General features: G+C 45.9%; 1 protein-coding gene across 3 annotated transcripts in view; it reads right to left on the bottom strand.

Moving 5' to 3' along the window:
* Positions 1 to 416: 416 nt before the first annotated feature.
* Positions 417 to 12,686, bottom strand: part of LOC144822560 (uncharacterized) — a 334,324-nt gene continuing 322,054 nt past the window's right edge. For all 3 annotated transcript variants that reach the window (XM_078680231.1, XM_078680232.1, XM_078680233.1), the window contains one exon: positions 417 to 2,240. In XM_078680231.1, coding sequence (XP_078536357.1) covers positions 794 to 2,056 — 1,263 coding nt within the window. In that variant the 5' untranslated portion in view covers positions 2,057 to 2,240 and the 3' untranslated portion in view covers positions 417 to 793. The remainder of the gene's footprint in view (positions 2,241 to 12,686) is intronic.

Consider the following 12,686-nt stretch of genomic DNA (forward strand, 5'->3'; position numbering starts at 1 on the left):
TGGAAAGAACACACATGTAAATGGTTACATGCGCATTCAAAATACCAAATAGGTATGACAATACAACACCCCCCATGTGTGGAAAATCAAATTCCACTTGGCACACATCAAACACATATCCACCCTACATCCCAGGTGTTACCGCAAGCCCAAACACCTGGACAATGGCCAAGGTAAGCTGCAATACTTACCATAGCAGATACCACACAAAGTAATGCCGGCCCCAATAGGAACTCTTCCCACATATACATCCATTGAACCTGGCCCTTGGTCTCTGTAACTCTATGCCTTGTCCCAAGGTCTGACTATACTTACCACTGCAAATATATCAGCTTTCATGGTCAAACAAAAACAACTGTAGACACATATCCCGAAATATCCAATGACAACAATCAGCAGTAATGGCAGGACAAAGGTTATCAGCAACAAGAAAATTTATTACAGACAAAGTTTGGTTGTAAAACAAAGGCCAATGGTAAGTCCAATGTCTTTAGTGCCGTCCAGCACACTGCTGTGCCACAAACTTGACTTCAAGAACACTGTCAAGGAAGCCTCCCAGGAAGGGGCATCAAGTGGGCCAGCCAGGCACCTCATTTATGTCACTCGAGTGGGCTGAGGATTGGGATTAGGAAGGCTGGTTTGGTCTGTGGGGTGGTGAGTATCGGGATGGAGAGGGCTGCTTTGGTCTGTGGGAGGTCTGGGCTTAGGATGGGGAGGGCTAAGTTGAGCTCTAGGAGGGCTGCGCTCGGGATGAGGAGGTCTGGGCTGGACCAATTGGAAAATGTTATAGCCCTTAAGGGTAGCAAAGGGTGTAGCGAAGGGGGGCGCACTTCTTTTTTTGCTTTTTTCTTCTTTTTGAGGATTTGCGGTGGGGAGGTGAAGAGGTCCTTTTGGTTTTGGGAGGGGGTGGGTCTGTTCGGGGACATTGACCTCTCTTTTTTCTTTGGGTTTTTGCAGGGGTTGAAGTGAGAGGGATGGGCAAGGGTGGGATACCAGACCTGGGTTTGGGACAGGGGCAGGCAGCTGTGACAGGGCAGAGGTTAAAAGAAATAAGGCAGACTTCTTTAGGTGATGGAGGAGGAGGTAAGACAATGGGTAGGGTTTTGGAGGTAGAGGTATGTGAGGTCTGCGGTGTGGCTGTGCGTGCATGTGTCTCTGAGTCTGATGTAGGTGTGGTTGTGGAATGTGTCTGGTCTGTAGCAATGGCTGATGTGTATGTGGCTGATGGTGTTATGGTGTCTGGGTGTGTGATGTGGGGAGTGGCGGTGTCTGGTGGTGTGGGGCAAGACTGCTGCATGAGTCTAGTATCTGGTGGTGTGGTGTCTTGCTGCATGGGTGGAGTGTCTGGTGATGTGGTGTCTTGCTGCATGGGTGTAGTGCCTGGTGGTGTGGTGTCTTGCTGCATGGGTGTAGTGTCTGATGCTGTGGTGTCTTGCTGCATGGGTGTAGCGTCAGGTGGTGTGGTGTCTTGCTGCATGGGTGTAGTGTCTGGTGGTGTAGTGTCTTGCTGCATGTCAGTGGATGCAGTGGTTAGGGGTACAAGTGCCTTCGGAGTGAGTGTGTGCCTCTGTTTTTTTTTATGTTTGTGTGTCCTGTGTGTGGATATTGAGTTGGATGCATGCTTAAGTGTGTGTGTGCTTTGGGCAGGTATCGGAGTAGGAATTGTGGATGGAGAGGAGGTAGGAGGTGGGGTGGAAACTTGGAAATTGTGGAAGGCTCCCGAGAGTGTGGAAGCCAGAGCCTGAAAAGATCTCTGTAGGGCAGACACATCAGCGTGAATACCCTCAAGGTTCAAGACCATCTGCATCAGCTGTGGGCCCTGCACCTGGATTGCATTCAGCACTGCACTCTGACCCACAGATATTTGCTTCAGGATGTCAACGGCCTCCACACTCAGGGCATCAATGGAGACCGGAGCAGGGGCTACCGTGCCTAGAGAGAAGGAGACTGCCCTCTTCTTGTAGGAGCGGCCATGGACAGCTTGGTGGGGAGGAGCCGGGAGGTTGGAGATAGAAGGCGGGGTGGATGTAGTGGATGGAAGTTCATGCTGGTCCATCACCACCAGGGATTGGCCATTGGAGGATAACTCTGATTGTGTAGATGCCGTGGCTCCTCCAGGGTACTCATATCACCTTCCGTGCCACTGGTTTCTTCGGTGTCACTGGTGCGACGGAAATCACTGTGGCCAGCTACTTCCCTAACGGCCACTACCCTGTCTCCTTTGCTGCCCTGGGTTGATGCTGCAAGAATAGCAGAAATATGTTAATTGGTAATGCGATAACACACTTTGCAACCAGATCCTAATGCAACACATTACACAACTGCACAGATCACACCTACAAGAATTACTACATTGGCTCGAATATTGGCCTGGGCTCATGCATGATTTCTACATGACCTGTGCACAGTTACACATAATGGTGTCATTACCACTGTCAGCTCTAGCTGCATGTTTGACCTTTTTCAAAACAAGCCAGGTGTGTCTGCCTGTAAACCTAGGCCCTTGTGGCATACCATAGTTACCTGATGTGAAATGAGATCTCCACATGGAACCAATCTCTACCTAGCCACACAAGGCCCTGCAATCAGCAAATAGTCAGGTGCCCCTAACCTATAACATGGATGTTGGAAAGTGGGTTATTGGTAGGGGCAAATGTAGGTCTGCCACTGGCAATTAGGCCACTAACACCTGATAGGACTCAGCATAGGTCTTAGAAAATTATTCCCATGCTTAACCCTTGGTAACAGGCTGCGAACAGACAGGCCTAACTTCAAAGACAGGTATGTAAAGCATTTAAAAACACCAATTCAGTAAATAATTAAGAGACAACACATAATAAAATCCAACACCTATTTATGAAAATAGGATACATTTTTATCTTTAACATGACAACAAAATGACATACATCCAATGTAGGGATCTGGAGATATGAATTTTCAAAGATTTAATAAAATATAGCACTTAGAAACATATAGCACCATATTGTGATATCTGCTCGCGATAGACCGGCCCAAAGTCAAAGTTTCAGGCCAGGCGCGATGGAACCCTGAGCAGCTACAGCTCGCTGCAGGTCCCAGTCTCAGTTTCTACCTTCACACTCAGAAACTTTTCTGGAGCTTTTCTTCCCGAGGGCCCTCAAAGCTCCCAGCCAGTCTGGATCCGGTGAGGGTTCACCGGCTTGCCTTTCGACGAGCTCCCGGTCAACTTCCCTGGAGCGGGCGTAGAACATTTTCCTTTAACGCTTCAGCAGGACAACCCAGGAATCCAGGCCAGCACGCGATGGAAGGCAGTCGGCTTGGCTCTCGCGGTTACTCCCGATCAGCTTTTCTGGAGCTTTTTCTCGTGGGGTCTCTCGGTGCTCCTCATGTGGTCGGATCCCGTGAGTGTTCGCCGGCTTCACTTTTCCTCTAGTCCTGGTCACATGGATCAATGGAGCTTTTAGCGGGACAAACCTGGTTGGCTTTGTCAGGATCTATGTGTTTGCAAGTCTCCTCTGCTGTATGATCTATGTGTTTCCAAGTCTCCTCTGCTTTATTATTTTGTATCTTTGACTTATGTTTTGTACCAATGCTTGTTTGCCTTATGTCTTGTACCAATGCTTGTTTGTTGACCTTAGTGTACCAATGCTTGTTTTCTGATATCTGGGCTCATTCGTTATTTTGTTTCTGCTGGGAGCTCTTTTGTCCCCTTGCAGTATCGGTAGCTTGGATGCAGCTCTATAAATAGTGCCACGCCCTGGAATCCATGCGGATTATTGCAGAGTTTTCCCGAGTGAAGACGTCTTGGTTCCCGGTCCGTTCCAGTGTTTGCAGTTCCCTTCTAAAGGCTTTCCGTTGCAGTTCCTGACCTTGGTAGTGTCCTACCACGAGATCCGCTGACTGAAGACGCAGGTAGGATACTACCATTTTCGAGTGCACGAGAGCATTTTGTTTTGCACGTCGGTAAAGGCTCCCGGCTGGGTGCGCCTTTCATTTCTTGAAGCGGAGTTCATAATAGAACTCGGCAGTCATTTCTAATGCTGTGTGTTCACTGTTAATTCCAAAACTTAATGCCATTATTAAAACACGCAAGTGTGCAATATTTAGATTCTTTAGTTCGAACTCTGAAAAGCCGAACTTTGTGATTATAACGTTTCCAGGACAACAACAACGATCGAGAGTTCAGACCGTAGCAATTTAAGAGCTCCTTGATATTTGGGATATATCGTTATTTGGAAGGTTTAGAACTTTACTGAATCTTCTATTAATGAAACCAGTATTCTATTTATGAAACCAGTACTTGACGTTGAACACTTCTATGCATGAGGTTAAATGCTTATGGTGTTTCTTTAAATGATATTTTACATAGTTGTTATTTTTGGGTACAAGGTGTAACAGAAAAGAAGCTGAAGCTATAATCAAGAGTTTGAAGAGTTACTAAAGGTTCATTAGGATAACAGTAATTTTAACCCTGATTTTAATTACGTTTAGTGTTATTTTAAAAGTAAGCCAACAAGATGATTTGCACTTCTATGTATCTAAATTAACCAGTCTTCTCCTTAGGTAACTGAAGTCTAAGTCATCTAAGGAGTTCCTTCAACAGCGTGTCAGTGGTCACGTGTTCCAGTTGTTTTATTTTTTCTCGTTCCAGATCTCCCTCCCTGCAGTACCCATCCTTACCTCCCCTCGTCCAGCCACTTTGATCCTCTGCGGAACTTTTTAAGTGCAGAGCCGAAGCTGCTGGAAGGTGGGCTTTTGGGTACTGCTCCTGAGGAACATAGATTACGATTGAATTGCTAAGTCCCTGACAGGCTTGGCCGGCTCGCTGTTGCAGGCAGGTGGCCTGGCTGGCCAGGTTGAGCCGGTCCCACTATGGAGATTTTTTTCAAAGTTGCTCCAAAGTTCTCCAAACTTCTTGAACTTCTTCCTGAAGTTCCTCAAGGGGTCCTAAAGTGTCTCAAACTCACTCCAAGGGTCTTGAAGCTCCAAGAAGGTCCTTGAAATTTGAGGATTTCAGTTCCCACAATCCACTGGTACAAAACCCTTACAAATCACTGGTTGTTCTCCAAAGTGTAGATTTAGTTGGTAATGTTCCAGATGAGCTCTTTTAACCTGTAGCTTTCAGAGAGTCCAATCTTTAGTTCTTTTCCAGCAAGATAATCCACAGGGCTGTAGTTTCAGATGGTGCAGTCTTCAGAGATCAGGCCTTAGAAATCTTTGCACAGCAAAACTTTTCAACAGAGCACTTATTGCTTCACTAAGTTTCAAGCAGCAGATCTGGAGGGCTCTGCCCCTCTCAGATGCTTATTCAAAGTTATCTGGGTCAAGCAGGAGGTCACGTCTGACTAATGGCAGGGTAACTCCTCCAACATATGACCACATCCTGTAGAGTGTGGCATTATTTTGTCCCAGAGTGCATCCAATCTCCCAAATCCATAATGGCTGATTTTCCAGCAAGGAGGTAAGAGCTGGCTAAACAAACCCCTTGGATGGCTAATTTATTTAGACTCTATCCCATCCATCGGCCCATACCTTCCTTAATCCTACCATCTGCCTAAGGTGGGAAGTTAAGAGTCATAAATGACACTGTTCTCTGCTTTCCTCTTTGAAGAACATAGTTTACGACTCCTCCCCCTGGCCTGGCATTCCTATGGAACAGCAAACTGCCCTGCCAACATAGCTGGTTAATCCCAGGGGCTCTATATCACCTCTTCAAGGCAGTCTGGCTAATCCACTCAACTCTGACTAATCAGGGCAGACCACTGGAAGGCTGAATTTGGAATTACAAACAAGAAAGTCTTATAACTTCTTGTATGCACACTTTAGGAGAAATTCAACAATATGATATTGTTGGATTTATTAATACCATTCTGGGAAGTCTTTGAATGGCCTTTCTAGCCCTCTCCTATCAAGAGTTATTAATCAATAACTTTCTACCATGTTAACCTATGTAACAGGGGATTTGCAATGAGAGAAATGACTTGGAGCATTTTTCCAGCACCAGGACTTACAAAAACGTATTTTATAAGTACTTGTCTTATATCTACAGGAACCCCACCCCGTGTGCAACTAGGGGAGACTTTAGGTGTTCTAAATCTGTAGAAATATTGCAGATTCTCCCTCCACAGAGCTCCTAGCATCAAAGTCGAATTTGAGCAGCACTTTACCACAATGTGGGGAGTGCAATGTGAAATTTCACTTAACCCAGGGCATATAAAACTCATTTTATAAGGGTGTACCTTATACATATCTGACCCCCACCCCTGGGACACCTAGGGGAGACCCTGGGGGTTTCTAATATGCCACCACATTGTAGGCTATCCATTTTTAAGTGCCCCAACCCCCAAAGTCGAGTTTGGGCACAATTTACTTTTTAAAAGCAGTCCAGGCACCCAGGGCTGCTTTTAAACTGACCTCAGGCATCAGCAGTGCACACATGGAAGTGCAAAAATAGCTTCTGGCCTCTAAACTGCCATGCCCTAGGGTACTAGGGACTTCTGGGTAGTTTCAATCCCCCTGCCCTATTATATACTAGGGGTCTATAGGATAGGCCATGCCAATCAAAGGGCTTCCTCACCATACCATTGTGTACCCTAGTGTGTGTAGGGGTTTTAACTGTATTCTAATGTGTCTCTTTCAGCATAGCACTGGCACTGGGCCTGGTCAGGCAGAGCCCTGGGTCAATCAGAGTGAGTTACCACAAGCATCAGTCATCAAATAGTTGGGGGTGCCCAGGGCACAGGATGACTTTGCAACAATGGAGCATTGTTGGGCACCTGCTAAAACTCAGTCACAGCAATGTGTGACTACCAGAACTTATACGCTGTCCAAGGCCCCCAGCAACTCTTTGATTTCTTGTTTGCTGGCTGGTGTGGGTGGCAGCTTGCTGGGATGGGACCCAGTCCTCCAACGTTCTGTGTGCTAAAGGAGGCGGGGCCAGCCTCCCGACCCTATAAAGGCATCAGGACACTCCCTCAGCATGGGACTTACATTCGGGGCTGTCCGAGGCCCCCAGCAGCACTTTGGTTTCCAACTTGCTGGCTGGTGCGGGTTGCGGCTTCGCTGGGATGGGCCCATTGCGCTTGTCAGCACGAAAGCGGCGGAGATGGGACACCCCCCTGATGGTCCTCATTTGGGACATCGACATTGACACTTAACCAAACATTTGGTAACTCGTTATATAACGTTTATCTACTCTGGTTTACTCTGTTGAGTCTATCTCTGTATCTGCATTTTGCTCTGACACTCTTGTAACAGGTAGTAGGTAGGCCTAATAACTTGCTCAACAATTACACTCTTTGTGCTTTTTGGTGTGTAGGCGGAAAATTTTGGAGTGCCTCCATTTGGGTCTTCCTACAGAGTACTAAGGACATTTTGTACTGTCTGTAGATAGGATTGGGCATACTCCTTCATATCCTACTGAGAGCTAGACCACCTGGACTAGGGCCCCTGTGACTTTAATGTATTGTTTTATGTGTTTTCCTTGTTTCCTAATCTGAAGGTCTGTGAGTGGATTAGCGCATTTAATCTAGGTGCACATTCATCAATATGGGGAAAAGAAGGATAACGGGTATAATACATGGGCAGAGCCATGCGGTCAAGAATACTGCAATTGATCGCATGCTAGAAAGGGCAATTGGGTGGTCAACGTGGAGACTGATCTGACAGAATGGATGCTTTCACTAGGGCTTGGCCCATCCCCCTTGCTGATACATGCCAATCCAATATTAACTAACCAGGAATTTGCTATGGATTCCGACAGCATTCAGGCATGAGGGAGGACATGAGTTCTAGGGACCCAGATTCAGAAATTAGCCCACCCAAGAATAAGAATGCAAAGAGGACTGTTAAAGCAAAAAGCAAGACTAAATCTGCTAGAATGCAAAAAGTCACACAGCAGCACTGTTAGACCTGTCAGCCCTTTGGGTGGTCCCTCCTTATTTTTCTCCCTTTCTGCCTTCTATTTTTGTGTCCACTGATATTTTTGGATGTTGACTTTAAAACCTCCGGGCGTCTCATCACTGCTAATCAGTGCTGAGGCGCAGGTGTGCTCTTTCTAAAATGGTGGCCTATTGAGTTTTCTAAAATGGTTGCCCTGTCAAGAGTTACCTCAGAGCCATGGCCCATAGGCTAGCATTAGGGGGATCTAGAACCTTCTGGTCCCTTCTAGTGACCTGGGCCTAGGTTATATAAGGGAGCTCACTGGTCAGCCATTTTGGATACACTAAGGAACTGACTGGAGTGCAGACTGCTGCGTATGGGGGATGGTGGTCCTGACCAGGTTGATGGTTCTTATGGGCTGCTGCCTGGTGTGGAAACCTCGAGGGGACCTGCATTGTTGCTGTTCTTCTTAGAAAAGTTGGGACGAAACTATGAGTTTCTAGAATCTCCTCAGGAACTAGCGCCAACTCTATATGTTGGTTGGTGTTGACTACAATTAGACGAGAAAAAAAAGAAAAGAAAATCCTAACAGTATGTTGCACTCTAAGCGCCCTGCTCCCTACTGCCACAGACAGCGAGAAAGGTGAAGGAGAGATAAAGGGGGGGGGAGGGGGGGGGGGGAGACCCACCGTTACCTTAATCCCGAGACTGTCCTTCAGGAGCCTGCGTTTACCCGTTGTACCGCTGTCCTGCTCCTCAGCGGCAGCAGTGGGTTTGACGGGGGCGGATCCCGCTTCACGAGAGTACCGCCCTGCTGATCCCTGCATGGGCTGGTGGGCGTCGACAGCCGCTCCTGCCAGGAAGGCCGAGGCAGGCGCTGAAGGAAAAGGGGGCTGGCTCACCCGAGGCAGGGACGCGGTAGGCGTCGCCTGCTGTTTCTGAAAGGAAGGTGAGGAAGGAGGAAGCGCTGAACTGGCCTAGGATACCGGCCGGTTATTCATGCGGCAATCACCCTCCGTCGCCTGCCCGAAGTGCAGTCATGATGGGGGGCACAATTTGAAAGGATCGCCGGCTCCTCCTCACATCTTGAGGCGGTAAGAGCCCCGAGTGATGTGGTAGGCCCGAGTGGGGACAGAGTGCTTTTCATCTTTTCTCCGCACTGGTGTCAGGGGTAATTGGGATTATTGTGTCAGGTGGACGGAGACTATTAAATTAACAAACCCAGTGCTGGACAAAGGAGAGAAAAGGGGGGAAGAGGTAATTATCAGTCACAGATCCTCATAGAAGTGGGCCGGAGTTGGTATTCGGACCTGGATTCACGAAGGGGTCTGTGAAACAGAACTTGAGGAAGGTTCATAGGCAGGAGAAGACAGTAATTGACTCTGGAATCTGGAAACTAATCACCATCTACTGAACTATACCTGCTGGTCTAACTGTCATGTAATTGGATGTTCATTTAATTTTAATGCAATACCTGCCTACCTTACTTCTAATATATGAGACAGCCTTTTTGGTAAAATAATGGGAATACCTGTTTTGATTCATGTAATGAATGTTGCTGCTTGACTTACTGAAACTGCAAAGTAACTGCCTGAGTTGAGGTATTAAATGGGATCGTCCAACTCATTGTAACTGCTGGGTACTGAATTATAATCAAATGGAGGGTCAAGCCTTCATGTTATGGACAACCATATGTGTAAATGCTTAAGATGTAAAGTCCTTCACTACTAGAAATTGAAGTTGATCTAAAAGCACAAGATAAAGCATTCCATTCTTTTCTAAAGACGGTGTGGTGTCATTTTTGTAGTTGAGGTGCGCTGAGTTACTGTGCTGAGTGAGACGCAAGTACGACAAGTTGCCTTGGAGTTAGGCCTTTCCACTTTGTGCCAGGCTACCCTAGTCGGACCGGTGATTCCGAGTCCAACATATTGGTGTTCAGTGGTGGGATTAGGGCTTGTGCTTGCGTTCACTTGACAGTGGACCAGTGCACCACGCACCCTACACTTGAATTTTGGTTTTTCTGATTGGAGTTTTCTCCTAGTTGGTCTACCTAATTGGGTATTTTTGCTTTTTCCAAAATCCTTTCTGGTGGTGCTTTCACTAGGGCTTGGCCCATCCTCCTTGCTGATACATGCCAATCCAATATAAACTAACCAAGAATTTGCTATGGATTCCGACAGCATTCAAGCCTGAGGGAGGACATGAGTTCTAGGGACCCAGATTCAGAAATTAGCCCACCCAAGAATAAGAATGCAAAGAGGACTGTTAAAGCAAAAAGCAAGACTAAATCTGCTAGAATACAAAAGTCACACAGCAGCACCATATGTTGACAGGAGCTGAAGGGCAAGAATGACCAACAACTACATCAGGGCTGCCCAAGCCTTCCATTGGGAATTTGGATTCTTCTCCTGCCCTCACCCGCCACGTTCCGCCCCCACCTCACCCACCCACATGTGCAGCTATGGATCTATGGTTCGAAAACAGCAAAGAAATCTTCAGGGATTTTATTAAGTGGGAAATTGCCCCTCTCCAGTTACATGTAGATGTTATGTATTGACAAATATCAGCTATAAATAATATCTTAACCGAAAGGCAGTGGCAGGGAAATTCGAATTTAGGGGCATTACCACAGGACCGCATGACCATGGATCCTAATAAAGAATGGGCAGCAAGACAAATGCAGAGAGACAACAAAATAGCAAAGCAGTCTTAACATCTATCCTCCCAGCTCCATTAACTCCTAATTCCATGTTATCCAGAAACTAATAACATTCACGGTGCTTCAGATCACTTGGGGAAAACGAATTGGAAGGACCAACGTAGAGTAAAAGGAAATCCCCACCTTTACCCAGAATGCTCTCCTTTTACCATTATACTAAAGGATGTGCCTAGCCTCTCAAATGAGGGCAAGGAGGATTAGAAAACTCTGTTGAATACACGCGTGGGTTTGAATCCCATCCTCGTCGCCAGTGTAATGTCGGGCCTCAGGCCCACATGGCTAAGAAGCTGAACAATAAACCAAAGCACACAGCAGCAGACCAAGGTTTCGCACATCAACTTTGCCTGTTTCACAGTTATTAGGTGGTGCTGCTACTCTCACCATCCGCTGCCAAGATTTGAATTTTTAATGGACGTTTTGCATTACTAATTTCATTGAGTGCGCCTCTCTGCTTCTTTTTTCCACATGGCTAAGAAGGACTGACACGGACACATAGATATATGGGTAGCAACTGGCAACGAGCACGTGCACCCGGGCCCTTTTATTGGTGGGGCCACGTCACTCGTGACACCCGTGATGGATGTCTGTGTGGGTGCAGTGTGTCCAGCCCTCGAGGGAGTAGCTGGGAGAACAGCTTCCTGCGGAGCACTAGAACGTGTCTTGCAGGACACTACAGATAGGTACGCTGGTTAAAGTTAAACTCTAGTTGGACAGGCGACCTGTCGCAGGAGGTAGTACATGTTAGATAGTACATGTTAAGAGAGTGCCTGGTTGGGAATATACCCTAAATAAAATTTGGAAGACTGGGTTATCATGAATTTTCGCAGGCCCTTTATAGTGGGTAAATCATTACAGCTCCTGTTGCAGGAGTCCCCTCTCTGAAGTAAAACTGAAGCCTTCCAGTAGGGCTACTACTATAGACCATTAATCTATAGTAGGCTACATTTTTCTACTACCGAACCCTGCCGTAGTCATCAATGGATTGAACCTTTAAGAGTGACACAACAGGGTAATCAACAAGCTTTGAATCATATACTCCTTCCCCCTATTACCATTAAAAATAGATATACTCCTTTCACAGGAGCAGGATTGACATGATATAGAAATTGGCGGTAAGGCCAGGGGCCTGGGGGTAGAAATCCAAAAAGGACTAAGTAAAAGCAGGGAGAAAAAGGATTTAAACATAGGCGAAACAAATGATGTAGTAAAGATTATGAGCTGGAATGTGGCCGGGGTTAAGTTAAAGGTAAATAACCCAAATTGGCAAAATATCATTACTTTTGATAAAATAATTTGACTACAGGAAACCTGGGCAGGGGACAGCCTTTTCATCAATGGTTTATTTTCTATCCAAACCCACACCACACCATCACTACATGGACGAGCAAAAGGGGGGCCTTGCTATACTTATTTCAAATCAACTTCCCTCCAACGTCTATGACTTATTCCCCTTATTATCAGCTGGTATACCTTACTATTGATGAAAGGTGCGAGGTTATCCTAATTAATGATTATAATAACCTATTCAATAATACACGTAGCAGAGTGGTGACAGGATCAAGAAATAATTTAGAGATTTTCTTAAATAAGATGGGTTCAAATTATATATACATATATCTGGGCCGGAGCTTTTAACACCAATAAGTATCAAAACAAAAGTGATACAGCTTGTGGTCACGTAGTAGATCAATCCCATTTCCCACATGTTTAGTATGAGAAAAAAATAAACAAACTATTATACCAACTTAACATAGAGATAATTGATCAGGAGCTGGGGTAGATTGTTCTGCCTAACCAACACTTTATGGAAATGGGCATAGTTCTATTACCGATCAAATCCTGGTTGCGGCCAAAGATCCACAGATAATAAAAAGCTATAAAATAGAATATACCATTTTTAGTGCTCATGCTCACCTAGTTCTTACTCCTAATATCCCTTGTGGCAGAGACCAGACAATAGATTTAGTACCATCCATCATAAGTTACAGAAATAAAACAATTACAATTAAATGGGCAAGGATAAATGAACCCTCTCTAAAATGGTTATTTCAGAGAAAAGGGATTCATTTGTCATCTGCAAGGAATGGGGGGAGGACCTAATAAAACT

The sequence above is a fragment of the Lissotriton helveticus genome, chromosome 3_1 (assembly GCF_964261635.1).
Source record: "Lissotriton helveticus chromosome 3_1, aLisHel1.1, whole genome shotgun sequence".
Lineage (NCBI taxonomy): Eukaryota > Metazoa > Chordata > Amphibia > Caudata > Salamandridae > Lissotriton > Lissotriton helveticus.